Genomic DNA, 13,166 nt, shown 5'->3' with positions numbered 1-13,166 from the left:
TTCCATGCGCTGCTCTGGTTTCACCAGAAGCGGCTTAATCATGCTGGCCACATGACCCAGAAGCTATACGTCGGTTCCCTCGGCCAGTAAAGTGAGATGAGCGCCGCAACCCCAGAGTCGTCCGCAACTGGACCTAACGGTCAGGGGTCCCTTTACCTTTAAGTTGCAAAAACTGCACTTTGGAAAGACAGGTACTAAAACTGCAAAATAAGATTGTTCATATAGTATTAATTCCCCCACCCATTTGTGTCTTGTCTAATTAGTAATATGTTATTTTAACTATTTTTTAGATTCATCATATTAATATAGCTGCTGTTTTAATCTAGGTTTTTTGTACAGCCTGTTGTAATCGGAAATGCAAACTTCAGTATCTGGATAAAGAAGCAAGAGTCTGCATAAGCTGCTATGAGTCCATTAACAAAGGTAAAAATGATTTAATAAAGGTAAAAATGATTTAATAAAATTAGGAGGAAGAGAAAAGGTAACTGGAATAACTCTTGAGTATTGAAACAGTCTTCCCAATATGAACAATATTTCTATTATAAATTGTGCTCAAAAACATTTGTAATATATCTGAACACTGCATAGGATGAAGTTGACAGGAGTTGCATTCATGTGGTATATTTAGAAATTTTAAAAAGAAATAATTTTTAAGAGTGATTAATATATTGGTCATACTGCCTCTTAAAACATAAGAATAATTATGCTTGATGAGGCAATTATCTATCTGGTTTGGTATTCTGACAATGGCCAACCAGGTGTCCTATGGAATTTCCCCAAGAACGAAATTCTGTTGCTTTTTCCTTGCTGCTGATAGTTGGAGAGAGAATGAGTCCGTATACATTTTCTTTGCTTCCCTATTCCCCCCCGCAATCTCATAGATTGCTATGAAAATTATCCTACACCTACCTGATACTGATGCCCTTGACTTTGCTTTCTATAGCAGTTTTGCACTGTATTGCCTAGTCTGCATAGGTCTCATTATTGTGCTCTGTAGGCCTTATTGGAATGATCTATGCAATTTAACATGTTGGGCTGTACACATAGAGACCTCCTTATGCAAATATTTGAGTATAAGACACCAACATCAAGAAGGGTAGTATGATACAGATAAATTCCTATGCGTAGTGAAGAAATAACCTGTATAGAACTACTGACTGTGTTTTTCAAATCCAGTAAATGTTGCAGTCCTAGTTAAAATGAAACTGGCTGTGATCCTAAACTCACCTTGGGGTACCTCTCAGGACCCCTCAAGCCTGTGTGTGAGAAAAAGGGAGAAAGGAGAAATATCCTACATTTGTGACATTTAAACTTTTTTAAATTTTGTTTTCTTAGCACAGGCACTAGAAAGGATGATGAGCCCAACGGGTCTTGTGCCCAATTCTGGTACCTCTGAATATTCAACTGTTTCACCTCTGCAGGAAGCACAGGCAACCGGTACACCTAATTTTCCTTCTGTTTCATTACCCACGTCTGTAGTTAAACAGCCAAATGGTGATGGTAACCTGGACTAAATTTACTATTGGGGCCTGTCTAGACAATTACAGGATAGCACAACAAACTTGCAGCTGATGTTCACTTGTGTGGGATATGCATACTCTGTTTGGGTTTGGTTTTCGTTTTCTCAACACTCAAACCATGATATGTTTGGGGGTGAGGGACAGGGAGCAGGAAATGAAATTCCTTTCTAGCAGTGTTGCTGCAATTTGAAGTGATGTCAGCAAAGTGGTGACTGATAAAGAGTGACCCATGCTACGTTTTAACCTGAACTTGCAGAGGAGAGAATTTTCATTTTGAGGCAAAAATGTCAATAAGCCCCTTGTTGGATTATTTCACATCTTTAACACAATGTCACCAGACTTTGCCTTGAGACGTAACCTGGAAAAGGTGAAGAGAGCTCCTCTAGGCTAGTCTTGATAAAAGTCTTCCATGCAAGCCTCTTTATTTGCACACATGTGTACATCTTTTTCTAGATAGTTTTGTGCATCAATAATTAAATTTACTAACTGCGGAAACCTCATGTCTTGGTATATTTGTGTTGAGATATACAACTGTTCATCTGATCTTTTCTTCTTCATAATAATAATCACCAGAATAAAATGAAAACCTAGAAGGCACAAAGATCTCACTCAACCCACCTCACTAAAAAAATAAGCAAGGAAGATGCCACATATATACCTAATACCCTCCAAATTAAGTGTCAAATGCCTGGGTAAAAATAAACCTTCCTTCTTGACAGCTAAAGTAGATAAAGATGGTACCAGGCATGCCTCTCTGGGGAGATGATTCCACAAGCGGGAAACCATTACTGAAACAGCCAGTACTTGTGTTCCTCCACTCCCTGCCTCCCTTGAAGTAGACATACGGAGAAGGACTTCAGATGACAGTTGCAGAGTCTGGCTTGCTTCGTGTGGGGAGAGGCAGTCCTTGAGATACTGGGTGAAAACCAGCATCTTGAATTGAGCCCATAAACTAATTGGTAGCCAATGCAGTCATGGTAGCATTGCTTTTATATGTTCAGACTGCCTCATGGAAGGCACTTTGTGCTACTGAGGCCACTTGAGCCTCGCCTCAAGTGACAGTAATGGATCCAGAAATACCCACAAGCTACACACTTTCTTCAGAGTGCAACCCTACCCAGAACAGGCCAGTCCCCATCCAACTGGTCTAGGAAACTGCCCACTAACAGTGCCTCAGTCTTACCTGGATAAAGCTTCAGTTTATTGACTTTCATTAAGTCTCCATTCCATTATTGAGGGAAGACACTGATTGCTATGTGTTGTAGTAATGATTCTAAGTGGACTGCTATGCAGGGCAGGGCAGGGCAGGGCTGGGCTTTTTTGGAAGTGTTAGGTGGTTTTGTTTTAGAAAAAATAAGTAAGGGATCCTCATTTATTTCTCCTTCTCCTTTTAGGATTGTGCCCTAAAGAACAGAAAAGAGTTTGGTTTGCAGATGGTATTTTGCCTAATGGGGAAGTTGCTGACACAACAAAATTGTCATCCGGAGTCAGAAGATCCCCACAGGAACCATATCCCGTAAGCAGCAATTTATCATAAATTGCTACTATGTGTTCTTAAAAATAAGGAGTGGACATTTTCCATCCTGGTTTCTGCATGTTAGAATACCCTTCTCTCTGCCATATATGAAGAATCATCCGTCAATTGCTTCAAATGTCTGTAAGAAGAATGCACCCTTTTATTACTGAATTCCTGTTTTATTATACTGTTTTACTGATTTTCATGATGATTCTGCTTTATAACATTTTTATTGTGTTTAAAAATAGGTGATATATTGTTTTATTGATAAATGGCTATGTAACAATGCTCTTTTCATTGTTTTCTGTTTGAAATGCTTGTACAGATTTCACACTGTTGAATTAAGTGAATGTTCAATCTAATTGAATAACTTTTTTCATAGGTTGAAAGTTCAACAAATGACACTGTTTGTGCAACTGATATCAAACCAAAGGATGAAATGCATATTGCTGGACAAACTGAGAACTTCAGTTCTCCTCCTCCTTTTGTTCCAGAAGAAGATATTTTGTCCCCCGTAGGACAACCTGAGTTGTCATGTAATTCTGACTGTCTGATTCCTGCTATTGCTGAATTCCCCACTATTGTTGAACCAGTAAAGCATCCTGTTCCTGCCACAACAAATGAAGCTAGTGATGTAACTGTTAGTCCATTAGATTACAGGATGCTTTGTGGTGTTGAAAACTGTGTTAGCAAGGAGATCAGCCTTATTCCTGAGGATAATGGGTTGCCTCCTCTTCTGCTTGCAAGAGGAGAAAAAGGAGAAGGTGAGTTTCCTCTGCCCAAGTAGTTTTCCTGGGAAACGTGTGTTTTCTAAAAATGGGAATGTTTCTCAGTGTAATGTGCTACGTTGCATTGATTTTGCAATTTAGAAGTGTATAATGATATTGAGAATCATAAGATATTAATAAAATCAATTAAAAGGTAAATGTATAACATTGAAATTAAAATATAAAGAAATAATATTGTCCTTATTGGCACATAATGATCTGGCTTAGTGAGAATGCGGAAAAGGTGGGGCTTTCTGGAGAGGAGATTGTAGCTGCTTTGCTCCTCCTCTGTTCTGCTGTTGTGCTGAGCTAAATCATGGTTTAGCTTAGCATGTCATCAGAACCGGGGCTTGTTGCTTAGCTCTCCATCTATAACTATAAATCATGGGACAAACTTTAGTCTGCAGCCTGTTTTACTGGAGAAAGCTAAGCCACAAGCCCAGACTAAGACAAACCATGGCTTCTCACAACACATCTGCAGGATGAATGGGGAGCAATAGAGAGTCTGCAATCTCTTCTCTGGGAGCTTGCATGGCTGCTTGTTTACAATAAGCCATGGTCTGTCTTGGCATTATGTGCTGACTGTGCCATCAAATCCAGATATGCTCACATCTACTGCTGGACCATTTTTCTGATTAAAGTGTTGTATTTTGCAATGAGAAATTGCTTTCCTCCTGCTCACTGTAAGAAAATACCTTCTGTTGAACTAATAATGTTCTAAATTTTCTTTAGAATCCTTAATAGAAGAACATCCTTCTCACAAGCAAGTCACTTTACTACTTGAAGAACCTAATCCACTAACATTCATCCTGAATGCAAATCTTCTTGTGAATGTCAAGATACTGCCTTGTAAGTGGTACACAAAGAAAATGGCATGTAAATGTGTTTGCTGCTATGAAATATGAACCAACCTGTAGGCTTAAATATTTAGTTTTACTTGAGGCTTTTTTCCCTTTACTCTTGCCTTCTACCTTTTAAAGTTATTTTGGAAATAGGTATCACAAACCTCATTCTCCCCCCCCCCCTCTTTATTTTTTTAATGGGCATTACCCCTGGACATATTCTATTGTCCTTAAATGAATAACACTTGCCCAGGGGGCATGTCATGTATAATTTTGAAGTGTTCTAGGCATTTTTGGTAGGAATACATTGAATAGGTAGTGATACATTGAATTAAACAAATATTGGTTGAAGTTGGATTATACTACCTTTCATATTCTTCATTAGGCTGAAGTAAGATTCGTAGGTGTATAGAAAGTCAGATGATGTCAGCTGTAAATATTTTTACATACAATAATGAATTACAGTGTTCCTTATAATGCCTTAATGCTTAATTATCACATCAGTAAAAGGTATCACCTTTCTATTTTGAATCTTTGTGGCTAATATAGCAACCATCTCTAAACTAGGGCTTTTAAATTTTAAAAAATCTTATAAAAGTCAAGTAAATAGTTCAATACAGATGGTGCTATACAACTGTCATACTCAGAAAAGACCCGTTGAAATAAATGCAAATACTTCAGTGAGTTTACACTTCCCTAACATTGAAAATAGCCTAGACTTCCTAACGTTAATGTCTTAGTTATTATGAATGTGTGTGTGTGTGTGTGTGTGTGTGTGTGTGTGTGTATATATATATATATATATATATATGGGACGCGGGTGGCGCTGTGGGTAAAACCTCAGCGCCTAGGACTTGCTGATCGTCAGGTCGGCGGTTCGAATCCCCGCGGCGGGGTGCGCTCCCGTCGTTCGGTCCCAGCGCCTGCCAACCTAGCAGTTCGAAAGCACCTCCGGGTGCAAGTAGATAAATAGGGACCGCTTACCAGCGGGAAGCTAAACGGCGTTCCGTGTGCTGCGCTGGCTCGCCAGATGCAGCTTGTCACGCTGGCCACGTGACCCGGAAGTGTCTGCGGACAGTGCTGGCTCCCGGCCTATAGAGTGAGATGAGCGCACAACCCTAGAGTCTGGCAAGACTGGCCCGTACGGGCAGGGGTACCTTTACCTTTACCTATATATATATGTGTGTGTGTGTATATATATGTGTGTGTGTATATATATATATATATATGCTTTCGTAGATTTTCACGGGTACAGGAATGCAGGTTTTGGTGTCCTCGGGTGTCTTCCCGTGGACACCAAAACCTGCATATATATATATATATATATATATATATATATATATATATATGCAGGTTTTGGTGTCCTCGGGTATCTTCCCGTGTAAAAGTTGGGGTGTCTAGGCGACGTTTCGACGAGGTCTCACTCGTCATCTTCAGGCTGGTGCTTTCGGCTTCTTGTTACTGGAACAGAGCAGGATCTCAGTGTTTGAGTTCCTATAAATACTGTTGAGGAGGTATGGTGTATAGCCTCCAATGTTCTGGGCAGAGAGGAAGTTCCCAGGCTAGTGTGCCTTTTCTTCTTTTGTTCCTTAATTGCTTGAGGGATATCTTGAGTGATTTCTTGAGTGATATCCTGAGTACCACTTAGGTGGGTCATTAGGTGTGGATTAGTTGCTAAAGCCTTTGTGTCTTGACCTCTTGAACTTTGTGAAGAGTTTTTCTGAGAAGATGGGTGTACTACATTTAGTTGTGCTCTGGCTTGGCTTCGTGTATAGGGGCGAGCTGTGGTTTTGTGGCCTGTGCCAGCCAGATCTGTGTAGGGATTGCAGGGGGGTGCAGCATCCGGAGGTGCCACCATGGTTTGGCTACTGGATGGTGTCTGTAATTTATCTGTGGAGAGGGTCTGGGTTTGGGTCTGGTGTGGTTGATTGGTGATGGCGTTCTGTGTGCCTCTGGATCTGGTGTCAGTTTTTGTGGGGAGGGCTAATTTCCAGATGTCTGGCAAGCGGGATGTGTCGTCACGCTTGTTCATGTTGTGAGGGTGTTTCTCTATCTCGATGGCTTCCATGATTATTCTCTTGTGGTGATGTTCCATGTTAGAGAGCAATTTGGAATCTGCAAAATTAATTTCGTGTCCTGTTTCTTTCATGTGTTGGAAGAGAGAGGAAGTTTTTTCTTCTTTTTTGACGGCATTCTTGTGTTCTGCGATACGTGCATTTATTCGTCTGTTTGTTTGTCCAATGTACGTGGCTGGGCAGACTTTGCAGGGTATTTCATAGACCCCTTGGTTTTCCAACTGGATTTTATCCTTGGGGTTTCTGAGGATATTGGCTATTTTTTGGTTGGCGCAAAAGGCTGTTTTGATATTGTGTTTATGGAGGATTTTGCTAATTTTATCTGTAGTGCCCTTGATATAAGGAAGGAGGGCCATGCCATTGTTTTCTTCTGTGTCTTGGTTTTTGGGGGGTGTTTCTTTTTGGATTAGCTTCGTAACCCTGTTTTGCTGGTATCCATTGGCAATTAACACATTTGAGAGATTCTGTAACTCAGTTGTCAAGTGGTCTTTGTCAGCCAGGCGTTTGGTTCTGGAGATGAGAGTCTTGGCTACGGAGTTTATTTGTGCAGGGTGGTGGTGTGATTGTGCATGTAAGTAGCGGTTGGTGTGTGTTTTTTTCCGGTAGATAGTGTGTCCTAGGGAGCCATCAGGTTTACCCGAGGACACCAAAACCTGCATTCCTGTACCCGTGAAAATCTACGAAAGCATATATATATATATATATATATAATATCCTGCATTTAACAATAATATATTCTACTGCTTAATTTTATTTTATTTTCTCTCAATAAGATTCTTCAGAAAGGTGCTGGTACTTCTCAACCAATGGACTGCATGGTTTGGGGCAGGCAGAAATTATTATACTGTTACCTTGTTTGCCAAATGAAGATGATGTTCCTGAAGAAATATTCAAATTATTTATTAATATATATAAGGATGCCATGAAAGGTATGAAATTTTGCTATAATTTGAAAGCAGAACATATCAGACTTCATGAAATACTTCCTTTTCAGTACAGTCATACCTTGGTTCTCAAATTTAATCCATTTCAGGAGTCCTTTCAACTCCTGAAAAGGTTCGAAAACCAAGGCATGGCTTCTGATTGGCTGCAGGAGCTTGCTGCAGCCAATCAGAAGCTGCATCGGACGTTTGGCTTCCAAAAAAAATTCACAAACTAGAACACTTCCGGGTTTGCAACGTTCGGAAGCCGATTTGTTCGACAACTAAGGCATTTGACTACCAAGGTACCACTGTATTCATCTTAATGGTGTTGTTCAAATAATAAGAACTGACCCAATGTTCTTTGCTGGGCTGCTCAAAAAATGACAGGCATTTCAGGGAAATTTTCCACCCTTAGTTGCTGATCTCATTTTGGGGAGTCTCTCTCTCCCCCTCTCTATTTCCATTAATAATCCATTTCTGTTTCAGCCCCTGCTAGCTGTTCAGGATGGTCCCCTAATTCTCATGAGTGACTTGTCCGGATGTGCTATGTCATGGTGCTATAGGTGGTGGGGGCAGTAGTGTCAGGAATCCAAGCACAGTCATGCTTATCTGGATTCAGCATGTGGTCCTTATAATAAAAAAATGATATTATTATTACCCACCCTTCACCATAATATTAATTAAATATTAAAAAGAGTTTAAAACAAATTACAGTCAAAATAATACAGGATAAGTCCTGAAAATATGTATCTCGGGTGTCAAAGGCTAGGGTAAAGACATGTGACTCCAGCACACGACAGAAACTATGCCGGGCACATCTCTGGGAATGGAATTCCTCAACTGAGGAACAGCCATGGAGAGTGCCCCCTCCCAGGCCACCACCACCCCAGATTTCTGAGGCTGATGGAACTACAAAGAGTGCCCCTTCTGCTAATTTTAACACCTGTATGAAAGGAGGCGATCTTTCAGATATTTGGGGCCAGAGTCATTTGTCTTATTTTGCCCTAGAAGCTATGATTATGTCCATGGCTGTATGCATCAGGAGTGTGCTTTTATGATGATTTTGACTATATGTATTCTTTTAACCAGGAAAATTCATAGGAAATTTGGAAAATATTACTTTCACTGAAGGCTTTCTTGGAAGCAAGGAGAATGGTGGATTCCTATTTGTTACACCAACTTTTCAGAAACTGGATGATCTCATACTACCCAAAAATCCTTTTTTATGTGGTATTCTTATTCAGAAGCAAGAGGTGCCATGGGCAAAGGTGTTTCCAATTCGCTTAATGTTGAGATTAGGAGCAGAATATGGAGGTGAGTTTCATTCACATATTATTTCATATACTTAGATCAGTGCTTTAAACTGATCCATTGTGTATTGACATCAAGTCTTTGACCTCAGTGTGGTTGCAAATGTCAGTTTCATTTATTCGTCTTCCTATGGGTCTTTTTGGTAGCACATTTCAATATTATATGAGTAAAGATGTAAAGGCTATCTGGGGGGTGGGGATTAAGAGGAAAATGCAAGGACTATTTTCCAGTGGAAAAACTGGAAATTTGAGGAACCACTGAAGAAAACATATGAAATATTTTCTCTTTTGGAATGAATGACATGTTTTCCACTCACTGAAAATGTGTGGTATGAAAGTTTCTGTGTAGTACAAATCTGTAGCATTGGTTAGCGATGACTGCTGTGTAGACTACAGACATATACAACACAATCTAAAATACATTTCTGCCCTTAGAATGTGTTGCCATCTTCATAACAAGAATGTGCTGCTTGCTACCTCCCAGTGACTATTGAATCTAGTACAGAGATATTACATGTAAATGTCCTTCATCTGCTATCCTGGCCATTCTATTATGTTCTTAGCTTTCTCTTTGGATATTTCTTCAGCTAATTCAGTACAGGATCTTATTTAGAGGCTTCTGGACCTCCTGTACAGTTCGCTAAGAGAAGAGTATAAATGATTTATGTGATGTCAATTTCCATGGGTTGAGTTTAAAAAGACATGCCAGAAAGAGTGAAGGCAATCTCTTTCTAAAATTAAAGAAATTCATTGCCAAGACAGTGAGCCTTATAGTGCAAATCTATATGCCCCTATTTATTAATTCTTTTACTAATTCTCTCCCCTCACCATTTTGCACTTCAATTACGTTTGGAAGTACATGTGAACAGCTGGGGACAGTTATAGCTGTAAACTTCATGTATGAATCATTTATTTTTTAAATAGCATATTTTCCCTGCTCATAAATGCAACATGGGACTTCCACTGATCACCACCACCGCATTGAGGGACTAGTCACATCCACACCCGTCTTCATCTGTTTTGCAAACAATCCCAGGTAGAACACCTCCATGTTGTATTACAAACTAGTTTTGAAAGTATCCTCAATTTCAAAATGGTTTGCTGTATAACATTAGAGACTGCTGTTTGAGAACACAAGACAAAACACCCATGAGCATATTGGACTACCTTTGCAGTGTTTTGGATCCCAGCAATTATATATATATAAATTATAAATACCGGTTCCAATAACCATAATGTATCAACTTCTAAAGTGATTGGGTTATTTAGAAATTATTCTGTTCTGCATGCCTCTTACTTTCCCCCTTTTCTCTTGCTAGTGTACCCAACTCCTTTGACAAGTATTCGACATAGGAAATCATTGTTTGGAGAAATAGGACACACAGTCATGAATTTACTTGTTGTGAGTATATGCTTTTGCTTGTATTTCATTCTTGCCCTGTTGCTGATACTAAAATTACATAGTCAGAAATGAAATCAAGATCTCTGTACTCTTTAATGCTGCCTAAGTATCTGTTGAGAAACTAACAGTAAGATAAATTTCAGAATCTAGAATTGGATGATACCTTTTTTTGAACAATCAAAATGTCACAAAATAATGAGAAAATTAAAATTCTCCCTAAGTTCATCAGGCTAAATGTTAAGTGAAGCAGTGGGGCAAAAGTGGGAGAACTATTGTTATTAAAACTGTAAAGTCTTCATTGGCTTAAGATGGAGTATTGGAAAGAGGTAGCAGGCTTTTAACAGATTAAACTCTCCTAGGCTACTAAGCTTTGCAGGTTTCAGGTTACACCTAGGAATGCTTGGATGAAGAAACATACAATGGTAGATTTTTCATTTTTGAAAATAAAATCCAGCAGTTAACGCGGTCTGTCATTAGCCTTAAGCAAAACAATCAAGTTCCTTGTTGTAGTGAACATCAGAAAAGTTAATAAGGACCATTTGTATACCAGCTAACCATATTTTGGGTGGTTTGCTAGGTAAACAAACAACAACAGTGAGGAGCTGAATTGAATAGATTTATTTGGTGACCAAAGGAAATGTGTTCTGGGTCCATGTTCCCATGACAAATGTGTATCGGGAACTATTGCAGAGGCAATTGTTAAGCACATTTCCTGTCCATCACTTACCCCTTGCATTTTGTTCCTCCTTTCACTGTTTTCAGTGCAACTGGGGTCTACTGGCTTGAGCTGTAAACAGAATGTGTCATTTTGCCCTATGAAAGTTACATACATGTTAATTAAATGTTGGAAGTATAACATAGAAAGGTATCTGGTGGGCTTTATTCACACTTGGTGGGCATGTGAGTATTATTCTGTAACTTTACAAAAAGTGTAATTTTATGCATCTGCCTAGTTATGCTATTGTTTTAATTCTCATGCTTATTATTTAATCATTTCTATACTGCACAACTTGTATACAAAAATAGAATGGGCTAGCTGACTATAATTAGCAGGTTGTATGTTCTCTAACTTTGTTTTCTCAAACTGGTTCAATTTACCTTGTGGGTGACTGGTTATTGTAATAAGTGAGTCAAAGAAGATAATAGTTCACATTTAATACATTTTTTGTATACATATTTTATCGATAGCTTGGTACTAGATTTTGGGTAATTCCTTTTTATTCTACAGTCGGTAGTCATGAGACATGCATACCATTGAAAATTAAATGTATAAATTAATCAACTTTCTATTGCATTGCAGGATCTTCGGAATTATCAATATACATTGCATACAATAGATAATTTATTTATTCATATGGAAATGGGTAGAAGCTACATTAAAATACCTCTGAGGAGATATAATGAGGTAAGAACAATTTGTCGTAAGGGCTGGTGCAGATGTAATAAAAAATTGGCAAAAAATTATATACAGACTACATAGTACCAGTGTGGCATCATGACTAATGTTGGATTTAGACTACAGAGGCCCAGGTTCAAATCTCCACAGCCATGAAGGTTGCTGAGTGATCTTGGGATAGTAATTAAATCCTAACTATCATTAATTGCTATCTTTGGGGAAAGGGCAGGATAAAATCGAGTAAAGCATGTAAATGTTTCATCCTGCGAAGTTATTAACATCTTAAGATGTAAGAATTAGTTGTTTGAATAAGAAACGTTTGTAGGCCCTATAATAGAATTTTCTCCATTTACATGTGTTGCAATCTGGGTCCTAAGCAATATTTTCCCAGGTTTTGTGGGGCTAAACTTATGTGCTTTATAGCCAAACTCACAGCAATTGTAGGAAAAGGGGCTTGTGGGTAGGACATTATACAAAGTATTAAAGTGGCAGCTTTGGCCTTCTGAAGCAGCTGTAGTGTGCTAAGGAGGAAGTGCTGAATTTGAGAGAGAGGCAGAATGGTCAGGGTTATGTGAAGGTCGGTAACATTTTATCAGAATCTCACTTCCAGCCTGATTCTATCCATGTGTACTCATAAGTAAGTTCTGTGGTGTTCGACTGGACTTATTTCTAGATAGGTGTCTATACTTAGGGACAAAGCTTAAGCCTTGGAGTTAAAAGAAGCAGCAAGCATTCATATTCTCTCTCACACACACACACGCACACACACACGCGCGCGCACACACACACACACACACACACACACACACACTCTTAATGACATTTCTGTAATTACAGGTGATGAAAGTCATAAATACTTCTAATGAGCATGTCATTAGCATTGGAGCCAGTTTTAGTCCTGAAGCAGATTCCCATTTAGTCTGTATACAGAATGATGATGGAGCCTATCAGACACAAGCAAACAGTGCTACTGGACAGCCTAGGAAAAGTAAGTGTCTTCCACAGTATTGTTTCCATTGGCGCATGTGGTCAGTTTTTTAGTCTGGTGTGTGAGTGTCACGGATTGGCTGGACACTGTTTTCCTAGAACTTCATAAGTTGTGTGCATTTCTAATATAACACAGAATGTAAATACCTACTCAAATTACCGTATGTTTAAAATACTTCTAAGTTTGTATGAGCAATTGACGTATATGATGTTTGTTTAGTTACAGGTGCAAGCTTTGTTGTGTTCAATGGAGCCCTAAAAACATCTTCTGGATTCCTTGCTAAATCTAGTATTGTTGAAGGTACGTGGTGTTTGTTTGTATTTTGGTGTGGTTTTTTTGCAGTCATGTCAGAGGTGAAGGAGGAGTCCTTGAGGCAGAGATGTGTCAGCATTGTACTCATGTTCCCAAGAGTGCTGTATGGCTGTTG

At 39.1% G+C, this 13,166-nt stretch overlaps 1 protein-coding gene across 4 annotated transcripts in view; it reads left to right on the top strand.

Annotated features, from left to right (window-relative positions):
- ZFYVE16 (zinc finger FYVE-type containing 16) overlaps positions 1-13,166 on the top strand; it is a 28,412-nt gene that overhangs the window by 7,778 nt on the left and 7,468 nt on the right. For all 4 annotated transcript variants that reach the window (XM_028749354.2, XM_028749352.2, XM_077936265.1 and 1 more), the window contains 11 exons: positions 327-423; positions 1,336-1,437; positions 2,915-3,036; positions 3,419-3,800; positions 4,536-4,652; positions 7,494-7,649; positions 8,733-8,957; positions 10,273-10,355; positions 11,656-11,760; positions 12,589-12,739; positions 12,959-13,039. In XM_028749354.2, coding sequence (XP_028605187.2) covers positions 327-423; positions 1,336-1,437; positions 2,915-3,036; positions 3,419-3,800; positions 4,536-4,652; positions 7,494-7,649; positions 8,733-8,957; positions 10,273-10,355; positions 11,656-11,760; positions 12,589-12,739; positions 12,959-13,039 — 1,621 coding nt within the window. The remainder of the gene's footprint in view (positions 1-326; positions 424-1,335; positions 1,438-2,914; positions 3,037-3,418; positions 3,801-4,535; positions 4,653-7,493; positions 7,650-8,732; positions 8,958-10,272; positions 10,356-11,655; positions 11,761-12,588; positions 12,740-12,958; positions 13,040-13,166) is intronic.

This window comes from Podarcis muralis, chromosome 11 (genome assembly GCF_964188315.1).
Source record: "Podarcis muralis chromosome 11, rPodMur119.hap1.1, whole genome shotgun sequence".
In the NCBI taxonomy this organism is placed as follows: Eukaryota; Metazoa; Chordata; class Lepidosauria; order Squamata; family Lacertidae; genus Podarcis; species Podarcis muralis.
This window is presented reverse-complemented; position numbering and strand designations above follow the sequence as displayed.